The sequence below is a fragment of the Dufourea novaeangliae genome, unplaced genomic scaffold (assembly GCF_001272555.1).
Source record: "Dufourea novaeangliae isolate 0120121106 unplaced genomic scaffold, ASM127255v1 scaffold142, whole genome shotgun sequence".
Lineage (NCBI taxonomy): Eukaryota > Metazoa > Arthropoda > Insecta > Hymenoptera > Halictidae > Dufourea > Dufourea novaeangliae.
This window is the reverse complement of record NW_015374026.1, coordinates 88,783-115,196: the sequence shown is the minus strand read 5'-3', so window position 1 is coordinate 115,196 and position 26,414 is coordinate 88,783. Positions and strand designations below refer to the sequence as shown.

The window sequence follows — 26,414 nt, the reverse complement described above, 5'->3', positions numbered from 1 at the left end:
CATTTAGAATAAATTGTCTTGTAGTTAAGTGAAAAAATATATACTTTTCCGTTTCATGTTTCATGACTGTCATATTTATCCTATTATATTATTTATCATATTATACCTTAAACTGAAGCATCGGATATTTTTATTCCCGTCAAATCATATAGATACACACAATATGAATGGAATAACACTTCATTTGTGCTAATAATACCCAGAATTCATGCTTTATCGGTAACGTCGGATATTGACACTAAAATGGTAACAGGGCTACGTAGCCCTATGAACGTGGGACAGAAAAAAGCATTGGATGATAGGTCTATTCTATACCTAGTCGGTGGTAAAAGTATCGATACCTTGATGGTAACGATTCAACCCTACATATGCACATTGCCACGAAAAATCAAGTCGTTGGACTAGTGGCGCTATCCGTGGCAACAGACTGGAACGGTAAAGAAATCATACTGACAGACGGAATGATGACACACTGCCATGTACCGCAAAATTGATGCACTAAGTGGATAGTAGCTTGAACGTTTATCCGTAGATGACGCCACGGGTCTTTTTTTCTCATGATTATTGTCGCACATTATAACATTAAATATGTATATACATAATGAGTATGAACGCCACAGCCAACGTTTATTAACTGCCGTGTTCCTGGTTTATCAGCATTATTCAAAAGATTTGATATCTTTCAAGTTATCTAAGTAAGATGGACAATTACTTTGACCGTCGCATGTCAATGTTACAAACAAGATATGACAATCTAAAAATTCACAATGGTAAGCGGAATATCCACTCGAAACGTTGCACTTTGATACAGACGTGCCCTCAAAATAAATACATATGCAAATTTACCAGAAACGATTCAAATGCAAAACCAATTGTGTAGAATATTTTTTCTTTTTACACTGTAACGTCTGCTGAATTATTTATGTCAAAATGGTATTCAAGAATACATAAATTTTCGTCGAAACTGATAATGCCACCTTAACTACAATACATAAATTTATAAATGGTTGTGAATAATATATTTGTCACCGCGATTCGGTTTAGTAAAAAATTGTTATTTAACCATATCTTACTTTTAATCGTAATTTCTATTAAATAATAATCTGTATTTTCACTATTATCGAGTTGCTCGGAAACTTCGTATAGCGTTACTTGATATACGCAATATACTCTAGCGATCTGTAAACGAATAATCATCTGCCGGTGTAAAGTGTAATTAATCGAATTAATGCTATAAAGTTTTTTCGTTAAAATAGTGTAATTTTTTACGAAGTTTAATTGAACGTATTGCAAATGGAATAGTACCCGTTCACCGGATCGAACAATTTTCCTTTCGCCTAATAAAAACGTGACGAAGTTACAGTGTTCGAAACACTACGAAAATTTCCAAACAACCATTATTTAATTATTACGACAATCATTTTCCAATTCGAACCAACATTACCAAAATTGTTGCGAGAACTTACGCCGTGCATACTCAATTATTTATAAATAATTATTAGATACACGGCGTTTGTAACAGGTTTTCTTAATTATATATCTGGTCTGCGTCATGGTGTTGTGTTGTTACAAGAAACAGAAAAAAAATTACACACGCAGTTGTACGTACGGGACAAGCACGAAAAGTGGTGAAATTTCTCGAAGTGTTCATCTAACAATTGAATTCCATCTGAATGGAACGCGTTCGTTTCCATACACGGTGGTACCGTTTGCTTTCACGAAAATTCATTCCACACGATGCTTATTTTCATTAGTACCGTTACCCCGTTACGTCAAACATGAACGGTCCAACTTGTACACACATATCTATAATTATTTCCCATGAAAATTCCCGACGAAAAAAACCGGTACATTCGTCGAGATTTCTCTTAATAATAGGTCTCTTTCCGACATAATCTTAATATCTAGAGATCAGCTGACTATAAAAAAAAACTTGTACACGTGCTTAGTTGCACAACAAGGTGTTTGTGACACATACTAGTCATGAAAAAAGTACAGGTATTCGTACGGGTCTGTTATAGCAAATACATGAATAAGAAAAAACAGCGTTTGCGAAAGCTGAACGTATATATATATATATATACATATGTCTAATTGTAAGTGTCACACATCTAAAAACATTACTTTCCCCCGTACGACAAAGGTCACGTAAACGAGTACCCTATATTTGGAAACATTTACTTTTTTTATTTATCGATGAACTTGCAGTACCTATGAAAATGCACTGAAAAAAATATGATTATAGAGTATAAATATTTCATTAATCTTGGAATAGCAAGGTAAACATTTAAGTAGATTTTATTGGAAATATCCGATTTCTGGAGCGTTGACATGGACTTTTTTGATTTATTTTAACCTAACCGACAAAATTCCTATAAAAAAAAAATGTTGACCGAACTTTTTGACACTGCCTGTATAAGGTAACCACAATGAGAATCCAAACGAATTTGTTATCCCCTCCAAACGATCCAGCGGTTGGTAGAATAAGCAGCGGCAGCTCGACAGGCGGGCAGCATTTACGCGTGGAACGTTAGAATTGGAAGTTCACCGTTCACCTCTTCAGGAGACTGATTTAGTCGGGCACAGGTTCACCTTAGCCGGACGAGCTTCAAAGCACGCGATAGAAAACGATTCGGTGACCGTAATTTTCACCTGTCGAGTTTCACTTCTAACCTGAATTCAACGACTGTGGGCTTGCTTGAAGCAGTAGTGCGTCCGCTGCTCCCAAAGCACACATTTTCTTGGCCGAAGGATACGGGTTTCGAAGAGAGCAGAATTATTCACTGTCGAGATTTTCATAGAGAACATGTTCTAATCTCCTCGGTATTGTCGGCATTATCGGTTGCCAAAGGTTCGTTACATAAACGCGACAAAAGTTTGGACGACACAGCTCAATCAACCGGCGTCACATGTACAGCCCGGAAATATTCAAAGTACTCTCGCTCTACACGTTGTCATGAGTATAAACTTTTAATAATCACCTCAAAAAGACAATATCATTCGAGAAAACCGGTATAAATACCGGGAACATAATCAAGAAAGCTACGCAGAATTCCTAGAAGTCCGATCCACAACATCGTGCATTATGTGGCCCAAAGACGTTGGTATCAAGGCGATAGAAGTATACTTCCCTGCTCAGTACGTCGAGCAAACAGAACTGGAGGAATTCGATGGAGTACCAGCCGGAAAGTACACCATTGGACTGGGACAATCCCGGATGGGTTTCTGCAACGATCGTGAAGATATTAATTCGTTGTGTCTGACCGTGGTGCAGAGGTTGATGGTTAGGTACGACATAAAACCAAAGAATGTCGGTAGATTAGAAGTTGGAACGGAAACCATATTAGACAAAAGCAAATCAGTAAAATCTGTCCTTATGCAGTTGTTTGCACCACATGGCTGCACGGACATAGAAGGAGTGGATTCTACCAATGCTTGTTACGGAGGTACCGCAGCTCTTTTGAATGCTGTAGCATGGGTAGAAAGCAGTGCTTGGGATGGTAGACTGGCTCTAGTTGTTGCAGCTGACAATGCTGTATACGCTGCTGGAAGTGCTAGACCAACTGGTGGTGCAGGAGCTATTGCCATGGTGGTTGGTCCAGATGCACCATTAGTGATTGATCGCGGAGTAAGATCATCGTACATGCAACACGAATATGACTTCTATAAACCAAATCTGAAATCGGAATATCCTGTTGTAGATGGACAATTATCAATTCGATGTTACCTTGGTGCTTTGGATAATTGTTATCAGACTTACTGTGGAAAGGTCAGAAATAAGTACAAACAAAATATAAATTTAGATAGCTTTGATGCATTCTTGTTTCACTCTCCATACGGTAAACTAGTGCAAAAGTCATTTGCTAGATTAGCCTTTATTGATTTCTTGAATATGACTAAAGATGAAATGTCTCAGAAATATCCAGACTTGGTTGAATTACACAGCATGAAACTGGAAGATACTTACTTCAATGTAAACATTGAGAAAGCATTTATGACTTTGAGTAAAGCAGCCTTTACTCAAAAAACTCAACCTTCATTGTTTATATCGAATTTGGTAGGAAATATGTATACTCCTTCTGTATATTCTGGATTAGTGTCCTTACTTATTAATAAACCCATAAAAGAATTAGCAGGCTATAAAGTTGGGTTGTTTTCTTATGGTTCAGGACTTTGTTCCACTATGTATTCAATAACAATAACGAAAGAGATAGGAGCAGATTCCAAGTTGATGCAAATTATCTCGTCTCTTTCTTATGTAAAAAAAGAGCTGGATGCCCGTCAGAAAGTTTCCCCTGCTGATTATACAAAGGTATTGGAATGGAGAGAACAAAATTGTCATACCGTGCCATTCAGTCCCAAGAGTAGTATTACCAATATGTTCCCAGGAACATATTATCTTGTTGAAATAGATGAAAAATATAGAAGGACTTATAAGACGGTATGAAACTTTGAATAGTTTTTTTGTATATTTAGATAACTGTTAGATAATTAACTTAACATGGTAACAGTGGACTAATCGGGGGTTTAAAAAATCATTGAATAAAAATCTTGAATGGTGCATAGCAATGTTTATTTATACTATTTAAAAGTAGTTATTGTTATATTCATATGTTCTTAGTGCCAAAATATAATACAAAGTTGTACTAATACGCGCTAAGTTAATATGATCGTATATACGTTAAATTTTTTAAAATTATTTTATGCATACGAAACTTATCAAATCAAATTATTTTTAATATACCTGTAAGGAAGATACGATTATTAAAAAAATACAAAAAGTACAGGAAATATGAATATTATTCTTGAGATAAGAATATGTTTTATATGTCGTATGTTATGTACATTTTTCGATGTATTTGTTATGTATATTTTCCATTTTTAGTAAAAAAGAAACATTAAAATCAGTGTGATTTACTATTATGCTATTATGGAGCTATTAATACACAAATAAAACGTGTATTACATTAACATCAACTGAAAAAACACTTTATGCAAGAAAATATTCCTCTAAAAAAAAATCATGTTTTACGATACTTGTTCTAACAAGGTGCTACAAAAACTGCCTTAAAAGAAAACTTCTAAGAATGCTATGAATAACTGTATTGAACGTATGTACATAGATATTTGAATGTAAAATTGTGGCAACCAATGTGTAAAAATAAAGTATAATATTGTGATAGACACCACAAATGAAACATTTATGAAGAATGTGATGCATTTTTCAGCAAAGTTGATTTTATATTGTTTAGGAAAGTGTTAATAAATGATCGTTATTGTTTAGAATATATGTTGAAGTTTTATTGCAGTAAAATCAATGTTATAACAGTATTCAAAAATTGTACAATAGCGAAATATTCACCTAAAAAAATATATTAATATATTACTTTTATATTCAGAGATTCGTTATATAAATAAATATAAGCATCCACTCCTACTACTTCTATAAATAGCTGAAGTACACAGTTGTCATTGAGTTACTATGTATAAAATCTAGGATTTCATATTTACAGAATTGTCAATTTTAAATAATCCGTCTAAAATCCATGGTAAAACTATAGGTACAACGACTGATTGGATTCGTACAATATACCCAACAAAATTCTGTTATATGATGATTGAACAACAAATGATCTAATATACTGGCTCAATACCATTATTTTCAACAATATAAATATTTATTCTCAGTGTCTTATCCTAAGACACTAAGTGTACAAATATCAACTGTTCAGTATCACATTTTTTTAACTGTTATATAAAAATATTGTACTTCTTTCTTTATGTTATATACAAATTTGAACATGAATATGATATGTGAGTTGTTTGTTCAAGAGCCATTGTTTAAAATATTTTGTAAGAGCAACCGGAACAGGAAGACAATTTTCGTCCTGAGCCAAGTCTAACGACATCATCTTCCTTAGCACTTATTTGTCGATTCTCGTGTCGTCTCTAAAAAGGAAAGTATGTATACATCATATTGCGATTTAACTCAATACTTTATACAGCTCTCGCAAATATATATCGTGGTCGCAAATTAATACATCGAGCGGCGACACTGACTGGTTCCGCGACACACAGGCCTGTGTCTGTGACTCACGGTATTTCATTTACAAGTAGAAAAACTGCAAATATTAAATCCTATTTGCAATATTTGTACAATACTTAGAATTTTTGCTACAAAATATTGCACACACGAGGATACATTGAAGGGCCGTTCTTCGTACGGCCCCTGAACGAGGTTTCAGGATCTTATTAAAGAAAGATATTTACTTTACCATTCGACTGATTTTACGACTATGCAACATATTTGAGAGGACTATACAAAAATTGTTGGCTCACTTTAAGCTCGGATGCCAGGTAAAAAAATACGGAATCTATATTGGTATTTTCTTTGGCTGATGTTTCCACTACTTCTAACACTTCAGGAAGATACTGACAAAGGGCTTCAGCCTCTTCTTTCTCAACCTCTCGTAAATTTTCTAAATCGCATTTATTACCTAAAATATTATACCCATAGATATGCAGCAATTATATACTGAAAATTTGTACATTACAAAAAAAGTGTCTTACCAACTAAAACTAACAACACATGTGACGAAGTATACCTTCTAACTTCTTCAACCCAATGTTGTAGACTTAAGAAAGTAGATCTCTTTGTAATATCATAGACTAAAATACACTCTGGTCATTATAAATATGAAATTTTAAATTCAATAAAATATATGAAACAGTTTTATCGATTACACACCTACAATAACACCATTTGCAGATCTGTAGTAACTTTGTGTTATTGTACGAAATCTCTCTTGGCCAGCTGTATCCCATATTTGCAACTAAAATGTTAGCGAAATAACATTGAATTATTCATCGGAAGAACTGGAATAATTTTTCCCAAATTTTTTTGTCACGAATGTTTTAATATAAATATATGTAAGTAAGTAAGTATATATTTAGTGGCCGTAATAGGTCGACCGTGACACATTCGATATAAACGAAAAAAGTTATTTTTAATGTAAAATGTACATTTCATTTTCTTCTGTTTGCAGTACCTACTGAGCACAATTTCCCTCATCGCTTCGTGGCAGAAAACTGTTACGATCTTATAAGAATTTATTATGTAAACAGTTTCTAGGTTAAATCGGGTTAGTATTGAAAACCCGTTAAACACCTGATCGAGCATGGATTGTACGAAGGTACCTACTTTGACTTTCTTGTCATCGATCAGCACTGTTTTCATGGAAAAGTCCACGCCGATCGTGCTTCCGTGTCTCTCGATAAATGTACCAGATCGAAACCTTTGAACGACACATGTTTTCCCCGTCCCGCAATCACCGATAAGCACAATCTTGAACAGGTAGTCGAATTTGTCGTCGTTAGTAGCCATCAAATTATCTGGATCGCGGTTCGACATTACTTTCCGATCGTCGAAACAATTTGCGAAATTGACGACACTGCTTTTAGTCCGCGCATTCAGACGTTACTGGACACACTACGCCATTGCTTCGTTCTACTCTCTTATACGCAAAGGGCATTACTGAAATGATGACAAATGTTAATTGTCATTACCTTTCTATAGAAAATAGTTGTTCACAAAATATTCTTCTTGTCGCGAATAATTTACGTTGAGAACGAACACAACTTCTCCAATTATTAATCTTTTGATACCTTATTCAAATAGATGATATCCTGAAGAACTATTCGTTTAATATGGACTTTTTATTAAAAAATTAAAAAATTGTTTTCATTGTAAAGTTTCTGGTTAATATACTAACGCTTAACACAAAGAGATCATTTTAATGCTATAAAAGCAAACAAGAAAGTGAAAAGAAATGCACAAGGGAATGTAATTTTTTAACTAACTTTATTTCTAGTTACTCTGGAATATTTAGTAAAGTTGAACAAGTACATGAAATTATCATTTACATTTATTACAAAGATGCTCTTAAACAAATATATCACTAAGAAATTATAAATACAATGGGAATATTCATGACTGAAAAGTTATTTTCCAGAAGTGAATTTTGAAAGACCTTCAAGTAAACTCACATACGCTGTGTGTTCGTAGTTTGTACTGAGGTCAATTAATTTTTCTGCAAACTCATTTGAAATACCCTTCTCCTCCAGGTAGTTCATCAATAAATCATACAGATACTGAAAAAAGTAAATGTAACATAAATATATGAAAATAAATGCAATTAAAATTGCTAGATATAGGAAATAATTAATTTGTTACAGCCTTCAAGTTTGATTTCCTCAAAAATGATAAAAATCAGCAAAAAGGAGAATGTATTACTTTTCCAAAGATTAATATTCAAAATGGTTACTCGATACACCACTTTGTACTCAACTCTTTGGATACCATAAAGAAACCAGAATTTTTACTTACACCATCAATAATTTCACCAGCAACTGCATATACATTCTCAGTCTGGTCACCTTCGTATAAAGTGATTTCATCAATGCCAAAGATATCATCTGAAACCACAAATTTGTGTAACAAATCTTGAACAAATATAGCTGACTACTATATACATTCTAATAAGCTATAATTTAATTACGCTCACTGTAATTATCATTAGCACCAGATGCTCCAGGTTCATTGTTAAATGAACAGCTAAAACCAAGAGTCTGGTTTCCCTTCACTATATCTATTGTGAATGTTGGTTTACTTTTCATTTCACCAATATCAGGACTATCACTGGTCATATCTAATTCTGGTTCAGACTCAGAATCTACTGTATGATTTATATTGAATGAAATTTTAATTCTAAAACAAAAAATATTATTCCTGAAATGACGACTGTATTTGGATTCAGATATTTGTTTCTCATTCCTGTTAATTTTGCATTTCTGATTAATTTCTGTCAAAATTCTTACATCTCATTGTCCTGCTCCTTCTGTAAATTAACTTGTGCACCATTGAGAGATACTTTGAAGCCATCCAATGCTGTGGGAATAGTTTTCAACTTCTCTGCCTTCTTCTCTGCTACTATTTCTTCTGCTAGAAACTCTACAAGTTCTTTCTCAGCTGATAAAGAATAAACATATATTAGTTAATATACAAAAACATGTATAACATTATAATATTTTGGTACCTAATACATAATGTATATTAATAATATCTTTAATATACATTATATATTAGATACCAAAATATCATAAAGAAACTAGTTTCATAAAATTTTTATTTTAATTCAAAAAGCAACTTTAAAACTCCATGTATATACTGAACATGAGGAAGAACTAACTTGTACGAAGAAGTTTTTTCTTTACCAATCAAGGGGATAGTGCAGAAGAAATAAGTGTACCTTTCGTGTGTGCCCTTCTGCAACAACTGCAATTGCAGAGAACATGTTGGTGTTTCAACGTTTTTGTCGAAGCAAAAGCTGTGACTTCGGTTTGCCGCGAGGAAACTCTCCACAATGTTCTTAATTGATTATTCACGATTCCTGTATTTGAGACTGACGAAAGAAGATTCCTAATCGCCGACGACCGCAACGTATTTCTTATGATACTATTCATCTTACTTATCAAGTTATACGTGAACCCGTTAAATAGCCGGTAAGGGTCACAAAATGGCTTTACTTGGAAAACGAAGCACGAGGGACAGAAGAACGGTTGCGTCACTGATCAACTAAATTTTAACTCGCTACTGGTTTGCATGCGACTTCCGAAACGGATGCTTACATGGTGCACCCTAGCAGACATAGGGGAACTAGATATGATATTTAAAAACAATAGAATATTCTGAAATAATTTAATCAATCTCTTTTAAAGTTTTTTTACAGTTTAACCATTGCTTTCAAAATTATTTAGTGAAGTAAAACACACACTTGTATTTCGTGAATTTAGTTCTACTTTCCAGTATCTTCTTGTTGGACAAAAGAATTGGACCTAGTAACTGCTAGTAACTGAAAGCTCTTGTAGTGACAAGTTAGGGTGTAATTTTCCTCGATTTTAACTCATCTTTAACTGGATTTGTTTAATGGTTGCCCTGTTCCAAAGAAAGCGGAAAATAGCGGGAATAGTGGGAAACAATTACGTTCTAACTGGATCTATGACGTACTAAGAAGTGTTTGACCATCTGAGTTGTTTATTGCTTACCGGTATCGTTTAAAAGTTATTTGTCGTTGTTCAAAATGCATTCGCTTACTGAAGGAGCATTAGATGTAAGTATTGTGATATATTATATTATAGACGATTTATTCAACTTCTCTTCAACTGTTTGTACTTTCAGAAAATAATGAATGGCATCGATGTCGATAAGCCGATACTTCAAATATTGGTAAATATTTGTTACATTTACACAATTTATTAAGTTTGTCAAGTAATTCATTTTTCAAGTGATACCTACTTTTGTCGATTTATGACATCATGAAAGTTTTTATATTGTCCTTGTACAGGGTCACAAGAAGTTAGCAAGCTCAAGCAGTGGGGAACGCTACAGACTGCTTGTATCTGATGGAAAGAGAATAAACTCTTTTACTATGTTGGCTACTCAGTTAAATTCAATGATCACAGATAATATATTGACTGAGTTTTCCATTTGTCAGATAAATAGATATGCCATAAGCATGGTAAACAATGCTGGAAAACAAAAGTACGTAATGTCCATTTAATATAATTTGTCACAATTAATCATTGTTATTATCACTGTCAGGCATATAGAAGTTATGTCATGAATTTACCAAATATGATGTAACTTTGAAATTGTTGACATACTAATATGTAGATAGATATAAAATGTGGTTGCCAATAACTAGATACAATGTAAATATGATTGTTGGATGCGTTGTACTTTTTGTTTCATACAATAATACAATTTACAAAGATATAATTTGTCGTCTGTATATTTTTCCTTAGGCGTGTGATGGTAATATTAAACATAGAGGTCAAATGTCCTGGTGATGAAGTTAGTCATAAAATTGGAAACCCAAGCAATGCTGAAACAGAAAGTGATTCTAAACCTGCACAACCTCCACCTCAACAACAAAAGGGTATAATAAATTGGTAACATTAACACTAGACTACAGATGTTTATGCAAACTTACAATTCTGAGCTCTAATATATGAAAATAAAATTGAACAGAATTTTGTTTTCTATACTTGGGGTCATAATATGTTGACAGTAATTCTGTTCAATTTTACTAGAATCTTTATTTTGCTATGTTTTACAAGTCAGGGGTTGTTATCAATGAATAAACATCCACAGTCTAGTTATAACTGTAATGTCCTTGTGGTTTTATGTTATTATAAATTCTATTTTTATTTTAATAGATGTTTTGGTACAAAAACAGAGCACAAATCAAACTTCTACCAATGATATATCAACAACTCCGATTGTTGCACTGAGTCCTTATCAAAACAGGCAAGTGTAATTCTACTGTGATCCTTTTATCATAATATCAGTTGCACTTTAATCAATAGTACACTTCACAGATGGGTGATAAGAGCTCGAGTTGTCAGCAAATCTGCTATCAGAACATGGAGTAACTCACGCGGAGAAGGAAAATTGTTTTCCATGGATTTGGTTGACGAGAGCGGGGAAATTAGGTGTACAGCATTCCGAGATCAATGCGATAAATTTTACGAAATGTTGGAGGTCTGATCTGCTATTCATACGCACACTTTGTTCCGATCGTAATATTAAATATATGTTCCAGATTGGGAAAGTGTATTATATTTCCAGAGCTGCTTTGAAAACAGCAAATAAGCAGTTTAACAATCTGAGAAATGATTACGAGATGACTCTAAATGCAGACTCAGAAATTATTCCATGTCACAACAGTGGAGATGATATTCCTTCTCTTCAGTTTGATTTTCTACCAATAAGTGATGTTGAAAAGAAGGAAAAAAATGATATAATGGGTACTTAAACAGTTAATTAAGATTTACAATGCTTTATGTTTGTGTATTATCGAATGCTAATGTATTACAGACATTCTGGGAATTGTTAAGTCTTGCGGTGATCTCCAAATGTTGACATCACGAACCACGGGTAGAGAACTGAAAAAGAAGGATATTAATGTTGTTGATGAAAGCAATACAATGGTAGGAGAGCCATTCTTAACTGATAGAGAACAAACAAACTATAATATAAAATTGATAAATTATTAGGTATGCCTTACACTGTGGGGTTCACAAGCTGAAGACTTTGATGGATCCAATAATCCGGTCCTGGCGATAAAAGGGGCTCGTGTTGGTGAATTTAACGGAGGGAAATCTTTATCTACCATTGGTTCTTCGGTTCTCCAAATTGATCCAGATATTCCAGAAGCGCATAGATTGCGCGGTTGGTATAACACAGTCGGTCGCAACGAGGACATGAAGTCAGTTTCAAGAACGCTTGGAAGTGGTGGAGGTGCCAGCGGACCGTTGCTCACATTCAAAGAAGCTAAAGATATGGAACTGGGTTTCAAAGGCACAGAGATGTACACAGTAAAGGCGACCGTAAACATGATTCGAATTGAGAATGCTCTTTATAAATCCTGTCCCAGTGAGAATTGCAAGAAGAAGGTGATTATTTTTCTGGTAATTTTATAATACAGGAAGTGTTGGTTAATTGAGAAGTTATGTTTTACAGTTAATCGATCAAGCGAATGATATGTACAGATGTGAGAAGTGTGATAAGGAATATCCTAACTACAAATATCGTGTATTGGCCAGCGTAAGTGCGGAAGAACAGTAACTTAAGTTTATTAGTGTTCACGACCCATTTATTGATATTTAATATTTTAGTTAAGCTTGGCAGATTGGACGGATAATCAGTGGGCCACAGCGTTCAGCGATGAAGCAGAAAAAATATTGGGTTTGTCATCTCAAGAACTCGGAGAACTGCAACAGAGCGATAATGAGGCGTATCTTGACAAATTTGGTGATGCAACATTTACGAGTTTCATATTTAAAATAAGAGTCAAATTAGAAGTATTCAGTGTACGTTTCTTTATAAAAAAAATTTGAAGATAAAATGTATATGGTGTATTGGTAAAAAGTAAGTTCAGAATCTTAAAAGCACTTTCTTTTTGCAGGATGAGAGCAGGTTGAAAGCAACTTGCGTTAGCGTGTCCCCGGTGGATTACAAAGTATACAATGACCACTTAATAACTCAAATCAAGGAATTAGCTGGCATTGGAAAGGCTTAAGCTGTAATCATATTTATGTTTTTGTACAATCAGTTTATATTTAATTTTCAAACGTTTAAAGCTAGTATTTCCTTATATCGTGAAATAATAGTATATTTAATAAAATAAGCGTATCTTTTCCTAAATTGATCTATTTTTATTTTTATGGCAGCAGAATTCAAATTCGGTGTAACGACCACTTGTGGTATTAACTTTCACCATTGAATATGTGATTTATATGTAAGTACTAACGTGCTCTGCCAGAGGGCGGATGTATGGACAATTCCTGCCAATTCTCTAGTGACCCACAAATCCCATGTGTCCTTTCTAGATTACATTTACGTTAATAAATGTTTTGAGGGTAAAGAAATAAATAAAGAATAAGAAAAATTATCTACTGTTACTGTTCTAAAAGAACATTTCAGAATATTGCAAATAGTCGTCATAATTTTATATTGTGATTTACTGTCAACATACATTAGACTAATTATGTATCAAACAATTCCCTGCAAAATTTTACAATGTAATATAATCTATTATAATTTCTATGACGCTTGCGTACTCAGAATCAGAATGACTCAGTCCAATAGTTACGTAGTAACGTGTTATTGTTAAACGAGGTCACCGAAATTGCGAATACATGAAATTAACTTTGTCGGTAAATTAGACGCAACTGCGATTGATTCAACGAAAAACATGAGATATGGTTTCAAGTTTGTTTAAGCATACACGATATAAGACACATTTGCACGACATTAAGTTGTTACGTGTTTTCATTGTAAAGACGAATCGACATCCTACATGTAGGTCTTCACTGATTCGATGAGTACTTATAACAGTGACATCATTAATGTTTCTAACATAATTGAAGCAATGTAACGACTAAACTGATTCATTACGGTCATGTTAACGTGTCCAATAGCGCAAACATCTGTATTAATTACTCAATATGTCGCGGTATGTACATATTTCGATGTTAATTACGAAGGAATGACAATAAGTCTGCTAATATTTCTCGCGTCGTCAATGTATAAGTTACTTATCGTGATCCACAGATGTTCATAATATGATAAAAAACAGAATTGCACTTGGATGAATCATACTACACGAACCATTCACCGGTTAAATTGAACTATGCACTATAGTGAATGAGTAATAGTTAGAAATATAAGAGAAATTGTTTTTCATTTGCACGTATAATTGTACGTAATTAACCAAATTTTTGTTCTAAACACACGAACATTGAGAACTGTATTGATTTTTAGAATATTCTTTCGGATTTAAACATAAATTTTCATTAATAATATGACTCATTCCACTCGTTTAATTATCGTTTGAAAATTACCGATGTTGCATGTTACGACCTGAAGTGCGCATGCGCGTGCGAACTGCCTTCGTAAAGCGTCAAAGCGACGCGACGCTGTTTAGTGCAGTTGAGCACAGTTAGTTCGGATCAGTTCGAATTCAGTCTTCGAGAAGTGTACGTCGATATTCGGCGGTGTTAAAGAACTTTATTTATTGTTTCCTGAAGAGTACAGTATGGCTATCTGTGAGTGATCTTTCATTAACGATAATAGTTAACATTATTCATTCGTTCTTTAATCATTTTACATCGTAATTAACTTGTTAGATCCATGATCAGTTATTTGTGGCATTTTAGCGCCGAAAGTTATGAAACCACATAGAAAACATTGACAATTCTTTAAACTGCATTCCAGAGAATCGTACTATAACATACAGTTCATGGCATAATATTTTTTAAGATCGACTTAATAGAAAATGCCGAACTATAGTATCTTATTATGAGGCGTCATACGAATTGCGTAGTATCTGCGGGTACCTACCGGCTTTCCATGTTTGAACGTGTTTGTGAAACGCAGTCGTTGATTGTAGTCCGTAATATTTTATCGTAATATTTTACAAGGTAAAATGACTGTGGTTCCATAAATAGGCGATTGTCATCGGAAGCACTTTAATGGTATGAGAACATCCTAATATTGTTGGAAGGAAGTGAAGCATAGCCGAGAATTCCTTGCGTTATTCTTGAAGTTTCTTTTTATTTATCAGCGAGATTCGATATTACAGTGACATCCAATAAGTATATACGCGACTTAAAAAGTTAGACGAAGCGTGATCCGAAACTATACGAGAGTCTTCTCTATTATTTTTCATGCTTTGGACGGTCGTACCTAAAGTGCTCCATATACGACTCGCGTAACCAGCATTTCTTCGAACTTACGTTCGTTTTTTCTTTTTTTAAATGCTTTCGTTCCCTGTATTGTATGCGTATATGTATATACCTGAGGGTAACAGTACAATGAAATAGGAAATGCAATGGGACCGTGAAGGAAGGTTTGGTTACGGCGCGCGGCTACCAAAGGTTATCGTAACAGAAGGTACTTGACACCTGGCATGCCGCTCTTCAAAGTAATTTCCCTTACCTAAATTGGTTTTCCTGTCAAAAATCTTAAAATTTCTTATGATGACTTTAGGCTATGCTGGGCAAGTGAATACGATACATTATGTAATTTGTATCGTCTATAGCTAACTAGATCATGCAAGTTTATCCAGGAGAAATGTACATATATCGATACATCGATTGATTTCACGCGAAGAAGCACGTCGAAACTACTGCTCTTAGTGTTTATACGGGGAAGCTTCGATGGAACGGTTTCTTTTCAAGCGTCCAGCTAAATATAGTGAACGGGCGCGGTCCGTGGCCGGTTTGACAAGCCGGCCGGCTTTCTTTTCCCGCGATACTGTTTCACGAAGCTTCGTCGTGGAAGGTGGTAGTCTTCCATTAGCCTAGAATGCTGAACTGTGACGCGAATACTAACCTTGAAATTATTTTGTTTTCTTTTTATTAATTCGGTGACCCTGAAAATTCCAGAAGAAAAGATTGACACAGAATTTGATACAATCGTCTCAAAGCTTTCCTCGAATCATGTTACGATTTTTATGCTTGTAGGTATAGTTCTCTTGGTATTTCGATCTATCCCGAAGCGAAAAGCGTCTACAAGTTAGAAGGATACATAGCGACTATCTCGACAAGGGGTCTCGATGACTTCTAGATTGTTTCGCAACCCGAGCCATTCACTGTCCCAAGGAAGAATATCTCGTCTTCTCTCTGGAATCTCGGTTACGATTACTGGACTCGTGTAAATCCTATGAAATCCCCCATATTGTAATCGTGCGTGTGTCTTGTATGGGGGAGTACAATCGCGTAAAGAGACCGTTCATGAGAAATGTTTCTATTTTTAGCAGTACGCTAAATTCCACTAGATTCCTTCGTAAGCATATTACGACCGCGGGAACCGAAGGACGAGCATATTTACGACACGCGCGCGGTTCCGTGATTCATTCGAAAGAGGAAAATACATACGAGGCAGCTGGTGGACCTTTCGTCCATATGAAATTTCAGCGACTTTGCGTGGCCACCGGCCGCTACCTACGTATTCACGTTGCCGATAAAAAGGAAGACAGTTGCCATGCGAGGTCAATGACAGGGAGAATGGTCGCTAGACTTGATAGGTTAGCGTTTAGCTATTCGCATAGTATATACATACACGTGCAATTTTGTTCGGTATGTATACTTTGTATTGGTCAGACAGCCATCTTAAATATATATAAACTACTGTTGTTACGTCGCGGGAGAGAGGCTTTTGCATACTCATAATCCGTGCTATTTAACAAGTCTAATTGATTTATGTTAATTTATAAAATCCTCATTATGGTACAATTAAAAATACGGTCGGTCCCAACGAATTACGATTTAACTCTAGATCATTACACTATTATAAAAATTTACGATCTTGAATTCTCGATTCTCAAAAATCAGCAGTTTGCCGTCAATGTTGTCAACATGTATCCAGGTTGTCCTGAATAATTACTGTCTTAATATTTCATTATTTTCAACGAATAAAATATTACGTGTTTTCTTCCAGTTGTAATTTTTACGTTTGATTAGTAATAACTTAAGTCACCAGGCACTTTAGTGCTCGTAGGGTTAATATTGGCGCGGATCAGCGAAAAATGTATTCTTCAACAGGCGAACGGACGACCATAACTTGGCCGATCGTTGCGCAACGGAAAATTGCCTGAATGGCTCTAATTTTCGCGTTGTTATGTTAATCGCGACACGCCTCGTTACGGTAACAGACTCTCAGGCCTAATCAATCCTCCGGTTATTAACATTCTGCGACCGATCACGATCTGGGTTGCCGCGTCCCTTTGCGTTACCGAGAGACTTTGAAATTAATAGTGAGATGGAATATACTAGGTGGACCACGAAACCTGTTTTGCTTAGATTATTCTTCTGCTAGCAGTTCGATCGAAAATTTCTTTGCATGCTTAACCATCAGTGTAGACGTCATAAATAGAACAAAGTAGTTGTTTCTTAACCGTTTACGCGAGTATATTGCAACTGATGCACACCATTTTGAATATCAGTTTTAGTTAAGGTAAAACATATTTTCTTAATGTTTCTTTAGTTTAGAGGGAAAAAATGAGTTCTTATTACCATTATGACCATTTGCGTAACTACGATTTTTGTCTGGGGGGGAGGGGTGGGGAGCCCCTACCTAGTTACGTCAATGGTTATGATGCTTGCCGAGTTTGTCTCAGTATCCGCTAAAAGGTGGGCGTAAACAAATTATAGGTTTGTCTATAAAAAAAACTTAAGGTGACCTTGAAAACACTGGAAAAGAAAGGTCGACAAACATTTCGATCGAACAGGTAGTCGTAGAATAATCTAATTGTAAGCTGATCACGTTTCGTGGTCTACCCTGTATACAGGAAGAGCAATTCCGTGAGCACGAGTCTCGTAAAGTTGCTGACGATCGCGTAATTAGAGATCGCCGCGACACACGTTAGGTCTGTAACTAATTTCACATTGGTCATCGGTGGCGTGTGGTTTCGGTGATTGCGAAAGATAGCCGCGCGCTGATTGGTTTAACAAATCACTCTGGTGTATGTAAGTACCGTAATGTGAAGTAATTGGCATCGAAGCAGCGATGGCGTCAGCTCAATGACGCTCCCGACCCCGTCCAATGCGGCTTTCTATTGTCCTTGATTCTCCCTTATCGCTGGAATAATGATCGAGTTCAATACATGCGGGAATGTTAATGCTCCATGGTACCAGTGGTTTATAGCGTCCCGGGTTCAGAGTTCGGTGGAGGGGGATTGTCTTTAGAGAGCTGACTGCTGAGAAACAAACGATCTTAACACTTTGTATACTTTTACTACTATTCTGATCGCTATTCTTAAAATTTAGGTGTACAGTGGACTGACACAGTAGTGAATTTGTGTGCCTAAAAGTACGTAAGAAGAGAACTGTTCCGCGTGGCAATATGTCAAACGGCAATACATCAAGAGTCTATTATACATCTAAAATTTAGGCATACGTCTAAAATTTGACCGACGTACAAAGTGTTAAATGAGTAATTACAGCCGATCGCTGTTTTTTCAATGATCCAATTTCTTTATCGATCAATCTTTGTACAAAAGCAAAGAAAGCTCGACGACCGCAAGGAAACTTGTAAGTACCGATCTCTCTTGTTGAGCCGTAAGGGATACCGTGGATGACTTCACTCTCAAGGAAGCGTCTACGGTTCTCTGAATTGTTCTGATTTGAAAAACGGCGACCCCCAAATTATTCGCGATTTCTTGATTCACGTTGACACGACACGGTGATGTCAGCAACGGGAACACGGCCTTCGTGACACAAGTCACTATTTATAAGCGTTGCGTTGCGTACAGGCAAAACGTGCGCGCTGTCTTACCGAGCATCGGAAGTTTCTCACTGACCGATGGCTAGTTATGCGCGCGGAAACAACCGATCGAATAGCCGATCAAATCATTCGTTTTTGTTTATCGGAACCAACGAACGTACTCGATCGCGCGTGGATTCGGGACGAATTCGATAGAATTAAATAAAAGGCGATAGAATTTCGAGGAAATCTCGAATTGAATCACAACTCTGTTCACGTCTATGAATTAAGTATATAGTTAGATATATAGTTGTGTGGTTAATATTAAACTCTAGTTCATATCTCTGAAGGTTAAGTTATAAGTGAGTTCGAAAGTAATTCGCTGGACATGGGACCAAGGATGCTCAGTGTTGATGATTAACTCTCGGTGCGATATATATATGTACATAATTGAACAGTGTAATGGGCACCTACGAACATATACAGTCCGATTTTTATCGTTACGTGTTACCCCGGAACTTCCTGTTGAAAACAATCATACTGACGTTGATATTCGTGTTCACGGATCTGGGGCATCAGTTACGGTCCCTGTTCGGACCTTCAGGTAAATAGTTCTTTCAAGTGGACTGGATGTTTTACCACGACGAAGTTCTTTTCGTCCTTCGAGTTTGAAAAACCACCTATCTGTGTTCTTAGAGGACGGTGTCTCCACTGACCGTGTCGAGATCGTCACCGGAAATTTATAATCGCGATCTAGACGCGGGCGTTATTGCGAGCCACCGGCGAGGATATTGATCGATGTCGAGTCCTGCATTGTCCTACTTTCGTTCACTGTATAAGCATCTGGCCGTGACTGGCGTCTAGACGTCTGGAGGTTTTTGCAGAAAAAGCTTTTACCCCAGTTTTCCTGGCTCGGATGATATCCAGTTTGCTCGTGATCGACTTTACCCTAGGATAGTCGGTCACATGACCACACATAAACTCTCCCCTAGTACGATTATAAGATCGATCGACTTCGAGTTCGATAAAGACGATGGGTTATCTCGTAACCCGAACGTTCGGTGTGTTATTAAGTCGCAGCCGTTAGGAATTGCATGGGTATTAAGGCCTTTCCGACGAAGACAGATGGCGTCAGCTTAAAATGTTGTTCGTTGAGAACAGTTTCTTTTCGGTTCACGGCTTCATTCTCGAGATTTACGGAGAAACCCGAGATCCTCTAATTATTACAGTTTAATAAGTTCTGATCCTTCAGTCGATTGACTGTGTCACGTGTCATCTCTCCCGGGAATTCAAGTTTCGTAACGCCCGTGCGCGCGAGAAGACCATCAGATGAGTTACCATCTGTCAGGGATTTTTGTATAATAAAGTAACTAATAATCTTCGGAATTAAATGAGTCGTCTGCTATTATAATTTGGCACCTGGTATACACGTTCTAGGTGAAATGAATAAATGAATAATCTGTACTTCGACAGTATGTGCAGAATACGTTAGGTTAGTCACAATTTTATTTTTCATTCTAGCACTCACCACCGAGGATAAATTGGAATACAAATTCTACCCCGTGGCGAGCGGGCAGCTTCAGTTCCGTGTAAAGGCAGCCAATGATGCTCACGTTGCTCTCACCACCGGTCCCCAGGAGGGAAATCCCATGTACGAGGTACGAGTAAAATTTGTGAGACTTTCGAATGATATAAAATCACGTTCGGGTAATGTAAACCGTGTATTGAAACTGCAGATTTTCATCGGTGGCTGGAGCAACAGCAAATCCGTGATCCGGAAGAACAGAACGAAACCGGAAGTCGCAGAAGTAGAGACACCCGGTATATTGAACGGTGACGAACACCGTGGTTTTTGGATAAGGTGAAGTATAGATTAATTAACATTGATAACAAGAAGAAAAAAGGATACCGTGAAATACTAGCGACCTCTATTTAGCGGATCAGTTCGAGTCTCCACGCGTTGAAGTCTCCAAGACTGTGTGCTATAGTTCTGTACTCCTCCCTCTCTCCCTCTTAAATTACTTTATTTATGGGTCATGATTGTGATACTCGTTTCAGATGGGGCGACGGTGCTATTTCAGTGGGCAAAGAAGGCGAACCGAGTGCATTCCTTACTTACAGCGATCCAGAATCTGTCGGGATCGGTTACTTTGGATTGTGCACCGGTTGGGGTGCTACCGGCGAATGGCTGATCGAAGGTGAAATATTTCCCTGATCCTACTTTCGAATACTTTCCCCTAAGGTTTAGAAGGGTTCTTATCGAGATTTCTTTCTCTACCGGTTCTCTGGTATACTTGGGTTTTTTTATTAGAAAGTTATCAACTATAGTAGAAGGTAGAATTATTTCTTTAGATTTTATTAGATGCAGTAGAGCTTGAAACCATGAGATACCGTTGAATATGATAATACCATATTGCTTTGTATATTCTATAAGTATTTTCTTCCGCGAATAGTGTACGTATTATTACAGTAGATCTTCGTATCTCTATTCAATTCCCGGTTCTTCCATCAGATATTTAAGTATGATTCGCAATTTATTAACACAATCTTGTTCCTGGTACTTTATTGGGATGTCGGATGGGCCACTACTAATACGCCATCGTCTACACAGCCATCTGTGTCGGTGGCCACGACCGTCGTACGTATAGTATACGAAGGCCTGGCCGAAATACGTAGTTTTGCATCCCTTAGATGCTTTTGCTGCTCGATTATGTTTTTGATTTGAACCCAGCACGATTGCCCCCTATTGGTCAGAAGGATGTCCAATTACAGTTGTTTTATTTTCACCGGAAACTCTGGAATTGGACACCTTTTAGTCTCTATGAAATACATGCACGAGCTTGCAATCAAACTTTAGACTAGTGTCACGCTTATCCTTTCAGTTCTCGGTACTCAAAAAGCGCTCACATTTTTGTAAAACTCTTTACAGTGAAGAATGTTGAGATTACAAATCAGTGGAATACGCTGATTGATCAGGCGGATGGGCCAGAAGACGCATAGAAGTTTAGGGATTAGGGTTATCAAACGATCAGAAACAGGATATTAAATAATTCCCTTAAATTCGGACGCGTATAAAGCATTCTACTTTCTAAGTACCCAAAGTTATTTTCGATTTTCTGTCTCTTCTACAAGGACACGGCTCCCTATCAACGCGGAACCAGTTAGTCTACCAGTTTCGAAACGTACGGGGCGGTTCGATCCTCCTCGACGTGAAGGCCAAGAGCAACGCGCACGTTGCCTTGACGAACAAGAAGGGCGAGTCATCCCCTATGTACGAAATCATGCTCGGTGGTTGGGAGAACACAGCCTCGGTCATCAGACACGATCGCAAACAACCTGATAAGGTTCAGAATAGAATTTCGAATCGTTTTCTCGTTCCTTTAACCTTTTAGTCTGGAGATCTCAATATCCTTTAACCTTTAATCTTGAGATTTCGGTGTCCTTTTACCTTCAGTATGCGAGGATTGCACTTGATCCTAGTAGTCAATGAAGGAATATCGTGAACATTACTGAGAAATACCAAAACATTCACCTGTTCTCAAAAGAGAGGAATCCAAGATCTCTTCAGGCGGGGACAGGTGTATCACACGAGACAAATGGTTAAAGGAACCCCGCGTTCGCGCGTTTCCAGGTATTGTGGGGTAGTAGTCTTCCGTCCTAAAGAAAGCTGATTTTGCCACGGACAGGTGCGCGTGAACACGCCAAACCTGCTGAACGAGAACGAGACCAAGAAGTTCGCGATCACATGGCTCGACGGCCTGATCACGGTCAGGGCTGGCAATCTTAACGGTCCCGTCCTCATGGAATGGCGGGATCCTAAGCCAATTGGCGTGAGCTACGTCGGTGTGCGTACCGGTTGGGGCGCAACGGGGAAATGGCAGCTTCGTGTCGCACAATACCCACCGAGTCCGAAAGCCAGTGCCAAAAGTAATTTGCCTGATCGTTTACTTTTTTTTTTCTTTTTTCAATATCATGTTAACGATGATACGACGTACTTTTTTGTCACCGTTCTGCGAACACCTGGAAAGCTTCTTGGCCTCGAGTTCCCTAACTTAACCAAGGCTGGTTCGATTCTTAGAAATTAAACGGGGGTGCAGTATTACCTCGTTGTATGTAACGGATCTGGGCTCGTCGAATTAACATATAACCGTGGTGGCTGGTGCTTTTCAAAATAGAGTAAATTGCATACCGATGGGACATGTAACAAGAGAATACTGTACAAAAAAAGAAAATGGAATTGGATGAGCAAAGAGAGACTAAAAGACTCTTTTTCAAGTAAAAGTTTGAACATTAACTGAATCATTCTGTTTCCGAAATCGATCGTTTTCTTGTTAAATGTTACGAGCCACCTTCTCCTCGAAGATGCAATTTATATTCTTCGCTTCCATTCCTCATGAGCATCAACAGATCTCGGGATCATTGAGCAAAAATGATTGTCCTCGCTTGGGCGAGGTTGTAGGTATAAAGTCTTTTATGGACAAGTAAATTTGTCGAAACTTTACTACGTGTATGTATCGAGGTGGAACGGTGGTAGTGTGGTGGTCTCCAATGGTCGATCGAGTTTGTTCATCGTGTACTAACACATGTTCAGTCCACGTTTTTTTTTCTAACACCAGCATGCTGCATCAAGTATACGCCGAGGTCGTATGTCACCATTATCTCCCTCAGTCACAACATATTTGCCCTCCAATCGATTCACACTGCCTATCGTTACTTTCGCTTGTTTGAACAAGTCACATTCCATCGATCGGTAATTTTCCAAAGCACCAATCTCGTTAAAGTAACGCGACAACTAAAAAGAAAGTCACATAAGTGCATTACATATCATTGATATTCATGCATCACCGCTTTACGGTCATCAAGACATTGATAAAACCGAGGTACAAATGCTCCATTTGACTGTGTGCAACTGTTGTGTGTGTGTTTGTGTTACCATTGTGCATGAACCAGAAGATTAAACGAAATTGGTGATAATGATAAACTTTCCTTCGGTGCGATTTCTTGTCTGAAAGCTGATACAAGGTCTGAAATCTTTGGATCCTATCAGCTGTCTATGTGTGTTGCACCACCGATTATTTTTGTTTTTTCTTCTTTCGACAACTACGATAATACTTCGATGCACCTGTCTTCCAGATACAACGAGTCCATCTGCCCCACCTCCACCTGTGCAAGGTTTGGAAATGGGAGAGGTTTGCTGGTGCGACGCAACAGGTGGCATGGTGCCTCCAGCTGCTGTCGAAGGTGGGAAGGATGAAGAGACCTTATACGTAGGCAGGGCTTACCATGAGGGTGCTCTTTTGCCTGGCAAAGTGAAGCCCGGCCACTCTGTTTGCTATGTTGCCTGGGGTGGTGGTGAGCACGGAAAGACTGATTACCAGGTAATGTTCATAAATCAGTCGACTGGAGGATAAGGCTGATCAGTCGGGGTCATAAATTCTGTATCCAGAAGTCAGTCGTTACAAAGTACATATTTTGGTGAAACTAAGAATAAAGAAAAATAATAAGCTGACACTAAAACACAACACCCTAAAGAGTTAGGACTAACACGGGAAATTCGAGTAACTCGAAAATTCCAATGTTTTTTTGAAACTTCGCGAGGTTTGTGAAGGTTAGGAATTTTTTAGTTATCAAACTGACGTGAAATGGATGCTACTAATTTATAATATTATAAATTCTGTACGTAAAATTAAGTGAAATCGTTTCTTTTAGGTTCTCTGTGGCTGTAACCCTGCGTGGGTACCAACCAGCGGAAACAACATTCCTGCAAATGCGATTCCGGGCGGCGAAACCGAGGACGGAGAAGCTCTTTATGTCGGTCGCGTGAATCACGAAGGCACTGTTACGATTGGCAAGGTGCAACCGTCCCATAGCGTTTGCTATATTCCGTTCGGTGGCGCCGAAGTTGCCTTCCCCGAATACGAAATCATGGTCTCGCAGTAATCGAGCAGAATTTGTATTACGACGAAAGAGAATTTTAAAAGCTGTCCCGACTAGTCGATGAATGAAAAACGATTACCGAAAGTATATGAGTGTACTTTATGACTGCGTTGAAAGTTCAAAAGGAAATTAGTACTCTGTAATACTATTAGTATTATAAAATACATTAGGATAAAATAATGTTTGCAATCAATGTTTACTGAAATCAGTAAATCTCCAGGATAGATAATGTTTTCATTGGGAACGGCGATGAGCGGTATATTACAGGATTACGAGAATCTCATGTGTGTACAAACTAGTCTAGTTTACGAATGTATTCATAGACTAGTCGGTGTATAACGTGTGTACAACCTTCGCACAGAACGCAATTAAATTCACGATGTAGAACGCGCACATGAACATGGCAGTGTATGTAGCTCGGCTATGTATGCTGATTACTTGTTGTTGCTAACTCCAGTTGGATACTTATGCCTTTTGTACAATCATTGCCTTTTACTCGTTCCTGCTCGGACGAGAGCATTGCTAAAAATATAACTATATTTGACAGCCACAAAGTTTATTAACGCACGACACTATTTGCTTAAAGTTATTTTTAGATTCTTTATTCTTATGAAACAATAAATAATATAAATTGAACGTGGACTTTAATTTTTTTGAAAAGTACCTTGAATCCTCGGTAGAATAATATTTCAATTTCCTTTTATTGTCATTTACGGTCCTTTGTAATACATACAATGATTAATGCACTACTATCATAGCTAGATATCTTATATGTGTATACATATATGACATATTTTGAAGTATTTGAAACCGAGTGGAATTTGCAATACTTTCTCAATCTAATGTAGAACTTTTAAACAATATTGATTTGAAAAATAAAAAATTTTTCTGAACGAATTCTGTAAGAATTTGTATGAATTTGTATGAATTTCTGTAGCCATATAATTGGCTAGCAGTTTCAGCGATTCGCCACGGATGGCGCCACCGTTCAAAAAAAGAGTGGTACTCCGCGATTAAATGGGATTTTAACAGTGTTCTGGTCGTTTATTGTTATTGTCAATGGCAAGGCATTAATCTATGTTCTTTCAGCTACAAATCGAGTGCTTTATCTAGACGAAAGCAATCCGTATAACGATGTAACAGCTGTCCAAAGTAAACTAAACGGTGTACGCATGACGAGATACAGTGTCAACCATTGCAAATAAATGTGATTTTAACAATGTTCTTGTAATTACTGGTTCCCAGTCGTTAGAGAGTATTATTCTACGTTCTTTAAACTTCGAATTTAATACGTGATGAAGAAAAATGATGCCCGTTCTCACAAGTACTAGCTTCTAACTTCGTTTATGAAAATACAAATTCCAAAATATTCTCGCGCCACACGTCTAGGGCAGTTCTGTCCTGAACTTAAGCACAAAGCGTAATTAAAATCATTTAAATAAAATAATTAATATTTCATTATTTCTCATAAATACTAAGACGGTTGTTGTTGTTTAATAATTTATGATAAAATACAAGTTATTCATTTATAAAGCTTCATTACAAGATCCACTAAATAATTTTCTATAACATTCAAAGTACTAGACATTTTTAGAACACTGAATCTCATATCGATTTCTAAAATAATCCTAGTTCGATGTAATATAGA

The 26,414-nt window shown here is 36.9% G+C and overlaps 5 protein-coding genes across 7 annotated transcripts; 3 read left to right on the top strand and 2 right to left on the bottom strand.

The window, feature by feature from the left end:
• Positions 1–2,543: 2,543 nt before the first annotated feature.
• On the top strand, positions 2,544–4,520 carry LOC107189347 (hydroxymethylglutaryl-CoA synthase 1). Its single transcript, XM_015577859.1, has one exon. It carries the CDS (start codon positions 3,086–3,088, stop codon positions 4,445–4,447), a length of 1,362 nt encoding a protein of 453 aa, XP_015433345.1. The 5' UTR covers positions 2,544–3,085; the 3' UTR covers positions 4,448–4,520.
• A 1,321-nt stretch (positions 4,521–5,841) lies between these two features.
• On the bottom strand, positions 5,842–7,499 carry LOC107189345 (ras-related protein Rab-43). Its single transcript, XM_015577856.1, has 5 exons — positions 7,202–7,499; positions 6,749–6,833; positions 6,571–6,669; positions 6,340–6,497; positions 5,842–5,949 (listed from the first exon to the last, which is right to left on the bottom strand). Exons 1-5 carry the CDS (start codon positions 7,409–7,411, stop codon positions 5,842–5,844), a joined length of 660 nt encoding a protein of 219 aa, XP_015433342.1. The 5' UTR covers positions 7,412–7,499.
• Positions 7,500–7,857: 358 nt separating this feature from the next.
• On the bottom strand, positions 7,858–9,631 carry LOC107189351 (complement component 1 Q subcomponent-binding protein, mitochondrial). The gene is made up of 5 exons (XM_015577866.1): positions 9,309–9,631; positions 8,878–9,028; positions 8,565–8,767; positions 8,387–8,475; positions 7,858–8,151 (listed from the first exon to the last, which is right to left on the bottom strand). The coding sequence occupies exons 1-5, from the start codon at positions 9,520–9,522 to the stop codon at positions 8,002–8,004; spliced, it is 807 nt and encodes a 268-aa protein (XP_015433352.1). The 5' UTR covers positions 9,523–9,631; the 3' UTR covers positions 7,858–8,001.
• Positions 9,632–10,041: 410 nt separating this feature from the next.
• On the top strand, positions 10,042–13,286 carry LOC107189348 (replication protein A 70 kDa DNA-binding subunit). The gene is made up of 12 exons (XM_015577861.1): positions 10,042–10,169; positions 10,238–10,285; positions 10,404–10,600; positions 10,864–10,997; positions 11,278–11,368; positions 11,440–11,602; positions 11,664–11,868; positions 11,939–12,051; positions 12,118–12,516; positions 12,584–12,667; positions 12,739–12,933; positions 13,029–13,286. Exons 1-12 carry the CDS (start codon positions 10,140–10,142, stop codon positions 13,140–13,142), a joined length of 1,773 nt encoding a protein of 590 aa, XP_015433347.1. The 5' UTR covers positions 10,042–10,139; the 3' UTR covers positions 13,143–13,286.
• A 1,273-nt stretch (positions 13,287–14,559) lies between these two features.
• LOC107189323 lies at positions 14,560–25,383 on the top strand. Of its 3 annotated transcripts, XM_015577824.1 has the most exons (8): positions 14,560–14,670; positions 20,351–20,487; positions 20,566–20,690; positions 20,888–21,027; positions 21,962–22,173; positions 22,516–22,756; positions 23,963–24,207; positions 24,539–25,383. In XM_015577824.1, the coding sequence occupies exons 1-8, from the start codon at positions 14,661–14,663 to the stop codon at positions 24,767–24,769; spliced, it is 1,341 nt and encodes a 446-aa protein (XP_015433310.1). In that variant the 5' UTR covers positions 14,560–14,660; the 3' UTR covers positions 24,770–25,383. The 3 variants fall into 3 exon arrangements, with proteins under 3 accessions (XP_015433310.1, XP_015433308.1, XP_015433309.1); XM_015577822.1 differs by lacking the exons at positions 21,962–22,173; positions 22,516–22,756 and adding an exon at positions 21,441–21,467; XM_015577823.1 differs by lacking the exons at positions 21,962–22,173; positions 22,516–22,756.
• Positions 25,384–26,414: the final 1,031 nt, after the last annotated feature.